Source organism: Anoplopoma fimbria, chromosome 14, assembly GCF_027596085.1.
Source record: "Anoplopoma fimbria isolate UVic2021 breed Golden Eagle Sablefish chromosome 14, Afim_UVic_2022, whole genome shotgun sequence".
NCBI lineage: Eukaryota > Metazoa > Chordata > Actinopteri > Perciformes > Anoplopomatidae > Anoplopoma > Anoplopoma fimbria.
This window is the reverse complement of record NC_072462.1, coordinates 12,273,445-12,286,517: the sequence shown is the minus strand read 5'-3', so window position 1 is coordinate 12,286,517 and position 13,073 is coordinate 12,273,445. Positions and strand designations below refer to the sequence as shown.

At 39.5% G+C, this 13,073-nt stretch overlaps 1 protein-coding gene across 4 annotated transcripts in view; it reads left to right on the top strand.

Moving 5' to 3' along the window:
- The window catches only part of arhgap24 (Rho GTPase activating protein 24), a 59,998-nt gene extending 50,839 nt beyond the window's left edge, over positions 1–9,159 (top strand). For all 4 annotated transcript variants that reach the window (XM_054612658.1, XM_054612661.1, XM_054612659.1 and 1 more), the window contains 6 exons: positions 1,375–1,582; positions 3,890–4,022; positions 5,079–5,152; positions 5,245–5,366; positions 5,451–6,627; positions 7,064–9,159. In XM_054612658.1, coding sequence (XP_054468633.1) covers positions 1,375–1,582; positions 3,890–4,022; positions 5,079–5,152; positions 5,245–5,366; positions 5,451–6,627; positions 7,064–7,328 — 1,979 coding nt within the window. In that variant the 3' untranslated portion in view covers positions 7,329–9,159. The remainder of the gene's footprint in view (positions 1–1,374; positions 1,583–3,889; positions 4,023–5,078; positions 5,153–5,244; positions 5,367–5,450; positions 6,628–7,063) is intronic.
- The last annotated feature ends 3,914 nt before the right edge of the window (positions 9,160–13,073 follow it).

Here is a 13,073-nt window from a genome sequence, read left to right as displayed (position 1 = left end):
TTTGAAGTGGAAAAGTCCCAGACGCAACTGACCCTGAGGGAAAAGACAGGAGCACAAGACTCCACTGTTCATTTCTGAGCATCTTATTTTCCTGTAAAGGATGTTTCAAGGAAAACATTTTCTGTCAGATGGAAAATCGAGATACTATGACTGACCGGCTATAAACCTGATGTTTCTATCTTATATCCGTATAGTTTTTGTTTTTTTCTGCCAAAACTGCCAAAACAGTTTTTTTGGAAAATGCTAGAACGCCGTCACTTGCAGAAATGCTGCACCTCTGGTGTGTTATCGTATCACAAATGTATTGATAGGCGTTTGTTCCGGAAGCTTACAAAATGTGTCAGTTTCAAGAGGGGTGAGTATGACAAGATACCATATATCATTTATTATTGATAAAAAAAAAACTAATTGTATTTCATGATAATTGTATTCAAGCTTTTGCATCAGTTTACTAGAAAAGCTGCAATCTGAATTCATGCTCTGTACAAAAACAGTGATTTTAAGAACAATTTCACATGAACACCAGCTGGTTTGAAGCTGCTGCTTGCTGTGTTAAATGCTGTCAAAAGCACGTGCATCCTGGTAAGCTCAGTGGAACTCCGTCACCGTACGGTACCTTGTCGTACCACGTGTGTGTGTGTGTGCGTGTGTGTGTGAGTCGCCTCTGTCCGTCTCTGGAGACCGGAAAAGTATGCAGATCCAAATCTCTCAAGAAGGCTGCCTTAATCCCCTCTTGTGTTGCATCCACATGAGACGGCTGCAAATGGAAATCAGTCTTTTTTTTTTTTTTTTTTTTTTTTTTTTTTTTTAGCAGCTATTCCCTCAGACAAAAGGCAAGGTACTCAGCAGGAAGTTAGAGATTTGATCATCAGACTAAAGCTTTGTGGGTGTACATATTTTATGCTTGGACTGTCTAGCCTGTCTTATCAGAAAAATTCATATTTTTTTCAATTGAACTGCTCTCTTTGATGTGCCTTAAGCTGCAGATGCAAGGGTATTGGGTTTTCTAATTCTTTGAAAAATGCTCTTTTCTCCTTGAGGAGAGAAAGTTAAATTGTAAAGGATGTAAAAAAAAAAGTTATATTTCAAAGGTTAAACTATAGTTTTTGTCATTTTAAATCATGCACTAAATTATTAAGCTGTAAAGAGAGAAACACATTGTATATATCCGTGTTAAAGACATTATTAAACCATAGCTTCTTCGATATGATGAGCTCACTCACTGCTCCCTGATTCCCATATTATAATTAATTAATTAATAATTAATTAATGAAATATAACACATAAATGTTCAAATATGGGGTGAAAACTAAATAACACAATACAGATGTTTTGAAGCATTGACATTTATCAATGTTGTATCTTGTGTTTCAGGGATCTTCGGTCAGAAGTTGGAGGAAACTGTTCGGTTTGAGCGGCGGTTTGGGAACAAGTTGGCCCCTATGCTGGTGGAGCAGTGTGTGGATTTCATCCGGCAGTGGGGCCTCAGAGAGGAGGGCCTATTCAGGCTGCCCGGACAGGCCAACCTGGTCAAAGAGCTGCAGGATGCCTTTGACTGTGGAGAGAAACCTTCTTTTGATTGGTAAGGAAACAGTAGGCGTGGATTTCAATGCGTTTCAATGTGAAGTTGATACGTTCAGAACGTAGTCTGGTTAAGTTCTGATCCTCTGGGACCACATGGGTGTTCCTGTTGGCCTGAATTCCACCAGATGTTTACAAAAAACAAAGTGGGCATGAGGTTCAGTTGCATTTAGTTAAGAGACTCTCTTGTTTTATTTTTATTTTTTAAAATACCTGTGCTATCTATCTGCCAGTTAGCAAAACTGGCAGATAGATATGAATGTAATTCCTTTACCACACTGAGGCTGGAAATTGGAGTAAAAAGGGATATTTTTTATGAATGTCAAAGTTATTGTGCTTCTTTGCTCCTTCTCATCCCCATTGTACCTCTCCAGTGAAGCTTAGTAAAACACAGCAGTACAAAACAGTGATCTAATGTCACTTCATGCCACTTCTGTCATAGCAGGTGGAATTAATGTTAGTTCTCGGCTGCTATTGTGTTTGCTGACTCACAGAGACACCTGAACCAGATCAGTCATTATGTTATCATTTCCACCTGCACTTTTCCCGCCATGACAAGTCAAAAATGTTTGTTGGTGTCACAGTTTGAAAAGGGTGGTAGTTACGTATTGATTTATACTAAATTAATAAATACAATTGGGGTCTTTTGCTTTTTAGAACATATCAATGTTAAAAGTCATCAAATCTTAAATCTAGCTTTTCTAAATTGTTAATGAGTCTTTTTAATCACTCTAACTTTTATGTGTATAAATGCATCAGCATTGGATCATATATTTAGCAAATGCAGGACCTGAACACATTTGACTATTTAGGACCTGACACACAGGTGTTTTCACTTGCTTGATTAGACCTCACCTCAGGCTGTGTGGGTGCATAAAGGTTGTGTTTGATTGAGATCTCTCTCTCTTCCTCTTACTGTGTCAGGACTGTCATTGAAGACGAGAGAAGCTCTCTACTGTCTACTGTCAGACATATGTGTGCAATTGACTCCTGTTTCATAACAGTTTTTTTTTGGAGTTCTCTCCAAAAACTATGTTTTGTGACACAGTTTATTCCAGGGTCACATTCCTTCATCCCTTTTTCCTCAAAAGTAAATGCTGTCCAGATAGTTTAGTATAATATTTATTCAGAAGTGTGAATTCCTGCATCAAAGTTAAGCAAAATCACATCCAAAATCCACATTCATGCCAATAAAAGGAACTGATTTTGTAACATAATACCAGCTTTAAATGCTGGTATGACCAACCGTTTGGGGACAATAAATACATTGCATATTCTTGTTAGTGGCATGGCTCCACACAACTAAATCCTGGTCAGAGGTCTAATCAGAAATAAACTTTCTACAATCTTAAAAATCAGCATGCAACTAAATTGGATTTACAATCTGGCTCCACACTCTGATGTCTGTTGGTGGCTGTACTGTTTTCTTTTTTTTTTTTTAAATGTGACTTCATCATTTAACTCGGGAGGAGAGAATATGCCACCTACACATGCAGTGGCAACAACTACACCCTTATCTCGCGCTCTACCTATGTCTGATTTTTGTTGCTACCTGCTCCTCACCTTGCTGATTGCCTTGTTACCTCCTGCCTGCCTCTCCAGCTGCCTCGGTGGCTCATTAGTGTCTCTGAGCGTTCTCTTGCCTTTTGGCAGATCATCTGAGCCCCCACAGTGTTGTTGTTGTTCCCTCTGTTGCTTTCATTGTTACCTGTCTGCTTTGTTGCTTATGACCTGTTTGCTTTCTGTAGTTTGTTAAAATTGATGATTCTCCCACAGTGGGCTTAAATATCTCATCTGAAATCCTTGGTTTTGGGAGCGTTGTGATTAGGCTCCCAGCCAGGAAATAGTCCGGCACATAACCTGCTGTAAAACTGCAAATTCTGCTGTAAAACACTGTTTTTTTGTATGAATCAAACAAACAAATATGACTTTCTAATTAGTGAGCTACAGAGTTTCTGGTTGGTTGATTTTGTGAGTGTTGGACACTGCTGTTATCTTTGCTTCCACTCTTTGTGCTAAGCTATGAGATATGACTATTGGCTATAGTCTCATATTTCACAACCAGAAAATAGTCGTATGATTCCTCTTGCCAAATCATGAATAAGCATGTTTCCCAAAACGTCCTTTTAAATTCTACACTTGATTTGCGGTGTTGCCATAATGAAAGTGCTGTTTGTTTTATGCCACTTACGGTATTTTTACAATATTTGTCCTTGCTGCAGGAAAATTCATGATGATTTATGTTTGCCTCCATGCCATGTACGCCATAATAATAAATAACCTCAACCCTCTTTTCTTTCCTGTGCAGTAACACAGATGTGCATACAGTAGCCTCTCTACTGAAGCTGTATCTCAGAGAGCTGCCAGAGCCCGTCGTCCCCTTCCACAAGTATGACGACTTTCTGGCCTGTGCCAAGCTCCTCAGCAAAGATGATGAAATGGTAAGAAAGGGCGCTTCTTTGAGTTTCTCCTTTTTCTTTTCCTTTATACTTACTTTATATACTTTATATCCACCAGAGTGATCCCTGAAAAAGCTCTCTCATAAATCATCCAGAGTCCTGCTCTGTGGCATTAAAGCTGGTCTCCTGCTGCGTGGTCATCCATACTCTGCTCTGCTGTTTCAGTACGCATTGACTTTGTTGTGCCCATTTAAATAGGATTTTCTTTTTCACACCATAAAGATAAATCTTCACAGCAGGGGGGGGGACAAGTATTTGGCTTCCTCACAGTGTAAACATCTTTCTTTCATTTTCACTGAGATACACCCACACTTTTTGACTTTGTGTATCCATGTGATTGATTCTGTTTTTTCATTTAAGTTTAGACATTTCAAGCATGAAATAAGTGCTCCTCTGCATTTTAAACGTCTTCAAACAAATTTGAATTAAAGGAGCAATACAGCAATATTCCTGGAAAAAAGGTTAAAAGCAGCAGGTTTTTGGTTGTTTGTAATCCTGTGAGAACACTTAGAAAAATATAGAAATTATAGAAATACTTATTTTGTTTAATAAACTTTTTATTTGACTATTTTTTGTATTTTGTAAAAAAAATAAAATGACATATTAATTCCCGTAGTGATAAAATCTTCTCTTAAAGACAAAAGCACATTTCCTCAGCTTGAAGAATAAACATCCCTTTGAACACCTCAGAAAGTGATATGAATAATTAGTACTAATACATTTTGTATTGTTATCAGATGATGAATCCTTTTATGTTTTTGTTAGCCTAAAAAAACAAATCATTGCTTTCTTAAAAAAAAAAAGAATGAGCCTGATGAATCTTTGAAAGGAACTTTGATGTTCTTTCAGTTTTAATAAAAGATTCATGATCACTTTTTTTACGCCTCTTTTTCACTGGTTTGTTATTTGGGCTGTGGGTGTGATTGTTGTATTTGATGTGCTGTAAATTGTTCATGATTCATCCGAAATTGTAGTATGAATTTATATACATTTTTGTTCTGATCAAACTTACTTTAACTAAATCTGCATCATCTGCAGGGTATGAAGGAAATGAGAAAGCTTGTGGAAAATCTACCTCCAGTGAACTTCAACCTTCTCAAGTACATCTGCAGGTATGAATAGATTGTTGAAGTGGGTGATATTTCTAATTTTGATCATTACTGAAGAGTGAAAAGTTGATTGTTTTTTTTGTTGTTGTTGCCAGATTTCTAGATGAAGTCCAATCATATTCAGGAGTGAATAAAATGAGCGTCCAAAACTTGGCCACAGTTTTTGGGCCAAATATCCTGAGGCCGAAGGTCGAGGATCCAGTGGCTATTATGGAAGGTATGTGTCTTTGCTGGTCGTGTGTGAGTGTCTTGACATTAAGTTCTGACCTTAATTGATTAATATTTGGTCTCATGTATTCAGGTACTGTTCTGGTCCAGCAGCTCATGGCCGTTTTGATCGGCCGCCACGACGTGCTCTTCCCCCTGGACGAGGACAGCCCCACGGCCCTCGAGCTCGTCAACAACAACATCGAGCTACAACGGCGACAAGCCACCACAGCTACCTCCGCCACAGTGTCCCAAAACGCCGAGAACAACAACACGCAGGTGGTGCGACAGTGTGTTTGGGAGGCGCCCGAGTCTCCCTCGCACCGCCAGCAGGTGGACAACAGCGGCTCCCCACGATCGGCGAGCCCTCGTAACGGTGTCCTGGGACGCTTTGACGTCACCCGCAGTCCACCGCTGACTGTCAAAAAGAACCCGGCCTTCAGTAAAGGCAGTGGGATTGTGACAAACGGCTCCTTCAGCTCCTCGCCCTCCTCAGACCCCAGTCAAGAAAAGAGCCAGACTTTGAACGGTTGTGGGAGTTTACCTGTGCGGCGTCCCGGGACGCTCAAGGGCTCCGGCACAAAAATGGGCACCAGTGGCGTGACGAGTGGAAGCTGCTCTGGAGGGAACGGGACCGGAGTCGTGCGAATGGGCATCTCCGGCACCGATGCGGTCACAGGGAGTGTGAACGGCCGCAGTGGTCTCTGGGTACCAAACGGCTGCGTGACGTTACGCGAGAACAACAAAACGCGTGACTGCTCCCACGGGGATCAAACGTCCAACCAGAACCGTCTGTCCACGTATGACAACGTCCAGTTGAACCATCAGAACCTGCAGCAGCAGAACCACATCACCAACACGTGTCTGAACACCAGCCACGAGGACAAGCAGAGCGTAGACAGCGCCACCTGGTCCACCTCCTCCTGTGAGATCTCTCTGCCCGACAACTCCACTTCCTGTCGCTCCTCCACGACGACCTGCCCCGAGCAGGACTTCTATGGGGGTCATTATGAAGACCTGGATGGACCGGTACAGGACATTGAGCCTCCCCAGTCCGGTGGAGGAGGCGAGGCGGAGGGCAGAAACAGCAATAGAGAGGGAAGTGGAGGTGGAGCAGGGAGGAGCAGTGGGGGGACCAGCAGCAGTAATAACAGTGATGGGTACACCGTCGGTAACGGACCCGGCAGTCACAGTGCTCTGCACAGTTTAGTGGCCAGTCTTAAACAGGAGATGCAAAAGCAGAAGACAGAGTACGAGGCCAGGATAAAGAGGTGAGAAATGTGTTTTTTGATGACGGATGAAGGAAATTGCTAAAGATAAATGAACATGGCTGCCGGCTCTAGCTTCATACTTATTGCACAGACATCAATCCAATAAACGTAAATCCCAAATGTTGAACCATCACTTGAAAGATGACAAATTTCAGTCTTTTAGGAGTTTTACTCTTATAACGATATTACACTTTAAAAAGATAAATAGGACTGGGTGTAATGTGATTAACTTCCTTAAGCAGAATGTAGTATTAAGTAAGTTAAGTATTAATTAAACACAGTTCCATTTTAGGGTAATCTAAATTACAATTAATTTAGCTCATTGAAAACGGAAATGTTTGTTTTGTCTTTACACTCTCAGATGAGCCATTACCTTTTGTGTGAATGCCGTCTCTTGTCTCTTTCCCTAACCCCTGTGCTGACCTCATTTTTGCAGCTTGGAGCAGCGTAACCTGGAGCTGGAGACGGAGATGGTGGGCCTCCACGAAGAGCTGGACCAGGAGAGGAAGAAGTACACCATGGCGGAGATCAAGCTGCGCAACGCCGAGCGCGCCAAGGACGACGCCGAGCGGCGAAACCAGATGCTGCAGAAAGAGATGGAGCAGTTCTTCTCCACCTTCAGCGACCTCACTGCGACCGGCAACGCCCCGGCCGCCGACCCCCGTCGACCGGATCGTAACAACTCCATCTGGATACAGTGAAGGAGGGGCGGGGAAATGCTAGCCAAGACTGGAAATGGTTTATTATATGATGTGAACATTACGAGGGCTCCAAACAGGATTTGGTTGTTGAGGGGGAAAGTCGGGAAGTTGCATTGCAAAGGTTAATGGCATGTTTTAATTTAAGAAGTATGGAGGTGCAGGGCTAATAATGCAAGGAGCTCGTATAAATGAGGACATCACCTGGAGTGATGCCAGACTGATTATCTGTAAATACAGCATTATTTAAACAGCTCACAGACACTCTCACACTCAGAAACCGTGGTGGTAATCATAGTACATCATGGTTTATGATGATACACAGTACTATTATTGTTATTTTACTTTAGCTCCAGGAGCCATAGAGGAGGGAAAGCAACATTTTGAGAGTGGTTGTGTTCAGCAGAAACACAACAACCCGGAAACAAGATAAGACCATGCAAAAAAAACGTCTCCATATCATAATTCACTTTAAAAAATCTAACCAAAAACATTTCATATTGTTCCATGTAATTCTGTATCTGCTCATGTACATAGAGGGGAAACAATGCAGAAAAACACAGTCATATGTATGTAAAGAAATGAAAGTAATACTTAAATGTGTATCTGGTATTTAAGCAAAGTTATCAATGTGCGATATTTTATATTAAGATTTCTCCTTGCACTTACATGTTTGTTTTAGTCTCAGCAAGGTGGTACTGAATGTTCTGTCGGTCAATGTGCGTACCATTTAAATTGGACAATATACTGTGTATGTGCCTGTGCTTCTGTGCTGCTTCATTTACCCCCATGACCAAAAAAAAAGAGCCTGTAATGTAAATATTTTATAGATAATCGTAGTCACAACTTGTTAGTCCGCACTGTGGTGTGACGCAAATGCAGATGGATATGGCACGTATTGAGATGATACGGATTTTAGGAATGTTTTGTAGTTTGTAACGTTACATTTTAAGACTTGCACGATGGGTCATTGGCACAAATCCCAGGAAAAAAAAAAATGTGTGTCATAAATTCAGAATTTCAGTCGACAAATACTCGCTCTCCCTATTAGCAGATGTGTAGCTACCGTATTTCTTTGAATGCTCTTTGGATTTACACTTCAGGGTCTACCTCCTTTTAAAAAAAATACTCTCCTGTCGTCTTTTTGACAATTTATCCACCTGACAGAACTGGTTTTCATCCTAAACTAGCACAGAATAACAAGCTGCAGCAACAAAGTACCAACTCAGAGTTCTGTTTTTGGGTCATAACTGTGAAGAATTCAATGAAATCAAAAGTGTCAACATTGAAGAAATGAAAAGCCTGGTGGCTAGATACAGTAGCAAGCATTGTGTGCATGATGGTGCTTTAGTCCGTGCGGGCCGGTGTACAATAAGTGAATGTCTGTAACGTGACTGCATATTGTTGAAGTCTTTATGAGTGTATTTATGTAGCTTTAAGCCAAATGCACATACGCAGTGTGTGGATTTGCTGATGGGTACAAAACATCTGAGTACAGACCTGTGCTGGTTTTCTCTCAAAAGAAGCTCTGAAGACCAGGTACAATTTAAAACCTGCTGCTGGTCAATGCAGGACATCTGGAATGTGCACACGAAGGGGAAAAAAAAAAAAGTGCCTGAACAACTGAAGGATGGAGGCGGAGCCTGTGCTTCTCATTTTGAACCCTCCACCTGGGAAATAAAAGGCTTAAGCTGAGCTGACAGCGGGCACCTCGTTCTCGATTTCAACACAAAAGAGCAGATTATGGACACAGGACAGGAGGGACAGGAGGACTGGTTTAGTGGAATATTTTCATGACATGATACTTGATACATAAAAGAACTTAACATAAATAAAAAAGCATTTTTATTTGAGTTTCTCTTTGTTATTTACTAGTGTCTACTAGTACTTACTACTTTTTGTACTTAACAGGTGTGGAGAAGATGCAATATTTGGTTAAATGATGACGGATATTAAGACTGGCAACAATTACAGTTTTTTCATTACAGATCATTTTTTTTATAAATAACATGAATGGCTGGTTTATAACTTTATATATCTTTTTAAAGAAGCAGCAAATCCTCACATTTGAGAAGCTGGAACCATCAAATTATTGTGGACTTATTTCCAAGTCAACGCTGTGTGATACAAAGTATTTGACATGAGATATACCTGTTGGGCAACGACATTTATAGAAACATCTCATATAATATTTTTTTACTGTAGTCCCAAACATTTTTTTACGAATGAAACAGCCCATAAAAACTAAACAATATGTCTTATAGGATTTTTACTGGAGAAAAGTAGCAGTCGATATGGATATTAGCAATTTATCATATTATACATAATTTGATATAGCAATATTGATATATTGTCACAGGGACATAAATGTCTTGTAACATTGCCCATCATTGCCAAATACAACCAGAGAAGGTATAGTTACCGCAAAAGGAGAGGTATCGAGAAATATCTGATAGTAAACAAATATTATGAACATTAGGTAGAAAAGGTCAGTGCACTTGCTTTCATGCTGCACCACCAGGAAACTAATAGCTAATAGATGGCAGCCTTTAGATCAGCCTGAAACTGAATTAGAGTTTGTGTAGGTTGGACTTTATGTCACTGTTACAGTTTAAACAGATGGTTCCTATGGAGAAGAAACAAACACTATAAATACATAGAAATCAACTCACTGGCTCCAGGAGAAAAAATAATCAGGTACACGTAGTCCAAGGTCAAAGATTTTGTTTATTTTCAATCACATACATATACTATTTTTACATACACAGTTCCTTTAAAATGTTGTGTTTACAGTAACAGCTTTCAGTATTTTTTTTTGGATCTTTTTCTTTTGCATTTGTTTTGACTTTATTTGAAACGCTATAGCCTGAAGCTTTGAGATCAGCGTAAAACAGATACAATTTATTTTTATTTTATTTTTTCAACCTGACAATGTCAAAAGAATGATTCATTAAAACAGCACAGAGTAAAAGAAACAAGAGAGAAGGTAATTTGTAAAAGAATTGAAGAACAACATCACCTGATTCAGATGAGCTATACAGGGTTTCCTTACCGTAGAGTTCCACATTTAAAGACTCTAAACATTTCAGATTCTCCTGACCCTTGCAGTAGCTTGCCTCCCTGTCTGAGTGCAATAAAGTTTTTATTGCATTGTTGGATTGTTGTTATATACAATATGACTTGAAAGAAAGAAGTGAAAATCAATATACTGGGGGTCACAAGTACTGAGTCCAAAGATTTTATGTTGGCACAGCTGAGTACGAGATGCATCCTAACTTGTGATATCAGCAATAACATTATGGCTGAATGACACATCAGCCATTTTCAGATCACAAATAAATGGCTAACAGACATGAATTTGAATCCTGAATCCACAAGAGATTACTTTAAATCCCTTGTGAAAATAGGAGCAGGATTAGTAGTTGACACATTTTTCTAAATTCTAAGGTTTATGTGACTGAACGTGAACACACACATGAGCTACTTTCAAACACATGACTGTACCGACTCTCCATCAACATTCTTACAAGCAATTGAAAGAAAAAAACGTGAAAAGCATGAACTCTTAAATAATCCGTCCAGATCACATCTTCCGATTCAACCTTACAGACAGTTTGTGTTGAATGCTGGTTAATTTTGAAAATCACACATACACACACTGATGACAAATCAGAGCAGCAGTGATGTGAGTGAAACAATTCATTTCTACATTCAGTGCTGACGACCCGGCTGTAAGAATCATCTCTATTTCAGGCGCATTACAAAGGATCAAAAGCACCTTTTTATTACAACAGAATTGTCTGGAGGGATGTCTTATAAAAAGATCACATTCAGAGAAAAGAAAAGACGGAATATGTTTCAGTATTTGGACTCGAAAAAAGAAGAATGTATTTGGGATGGATTCGAATGCCCTGTAGTTATAACTGCAGTACTGTGATACCGTATCTGTGGTGTAGGAGTCGACTCAAAAACACTTAGACCCCTTTTTGTGAGAGATTCATCTGAACATTTTCAAAAACACAAAACAAATTTCAAAGTTGCACCCTGTATTTTTTAAAAGATTGCCCTGGCCAGACCCTGAACACAACGCCAAGCCAGCCGTAGCTTATTCTGGAGACGCCACCTTCAGGTACCCTCTTAGCTCTGCAAAGGTACTGTAAGTCTGTGTGTGAGGTTTACTGCACACAAGCCACAGGCAGGAAGAGTGTTAACAAAGTAGCTATTAGAAGTTATGTATATCATTCTGAGACATCGCATGTACAGCGACAGGATGCTCCATGCAGAAAGTAAACCACTGTGCTATAGCATCTGAACCAGACATACGGTTAGACTGTCAAAAAACATTAGAAGTCCAACTAAACAGTGCTGTTATCACACCTCTAGGATGTTTAAACAAAGTCATGACTGGCTTTGAACCATCATTCTAAAATAGCAGACATTTGAGTCATGCAGTTTCCATAAGCAGGAAAGAGAAAATAATGTAAATAATCTTTTGACGTGCTGGATACAGACACAGATTTTGTTTCATGAAGGTGTAAAATCTTATCTTTGTATGTTGTCAGTTACCTGATTGTCAAGTGGTGACGGGAAATCTAATCTACAATGCAAACTATGCATAAAGCGGAGAGACATCTCCAAAAACAAACACAGCTCACAGTTTTATAGAAAGTCTTTTCATCAGACTGAAGAATTATTAGAACAGAAATTATTCCTTTGCTTGTAAAATGTGATTTTTAACCCAGCATCTGTTAATGGTTCTTTGCCCATAAACCCACACAAGCCTGCGTGAGAACATTGAACATGGCAGCAGAAACCGAGATAATGTGAACGATTTAACTAAGAATAAATAACACATGCACAAGTGAACAACCTATACTGTGGATCACCTACTTCTAGTTTGAGTGTTTTGTATCTAAAGCATTAAAGGAAAGAAACGCTTTAGTAGCTGTAGGAACACCTTGAATGCAATCAGCTATTGCATATTCATAACTGTAGCTAAAACTGTTGTTGTTGTTGTTGTTGTTGTTGTTGTGAGCAGTTTAAATATATCATGTTTTGAATGGGATGGACATCAGATGGTCTTGTCTCTGGGTGAAATATCAAAGGTTTGAAGTGACCTACAGTGGTAGGCTGTGAGTGTAAGTGTTCCCAGTTTAAGAAAATCTGCTCACATTATCTTATGGAGATTCAGTTTGAGGAGAAATTTGATTAAATCAATATGCAAAATGGTAGGAAACCTTTCATTTCGTGTGAAAACTAGCATAGGTATGTCTTTAGCTATACAATCTGAAGAAAGCAATTTGATTTCACACCACAAAAAGTCACTGTCACTGGCAAGAACCTAAAGTAAAAGTGCCAACATCTGGCCAAACAGTATTGTTTTTTATACGTTTCCACCAACATTGTTATCTTGGGGATTCGGATAGTTTTTAAGGCAGAAAAAGAAGAAGCAGAGGAAAAATTACCAAAAATAATATAATTTCTGCACTTGCAATGCTTCATTCCAAAAGGCACTTGCCATATTCAGGTTCCATCTATCAAAATAAATAATTCAATAAATAAATCTTCCAGCTAAGAAATAATGTAGTCAGCTTAACGGTTGGGTTGCCTCTATCCAGTTTTATTGACAAAAACATTTTTTGTTTGTGTGCGGTGTGTAGTGCAATGATGTACATGGGTTTTCTTGAGAACAAAATGATACATTGCTACGAGGTTAACACTCATCCCCCGCCTTTAAACTACCCACTG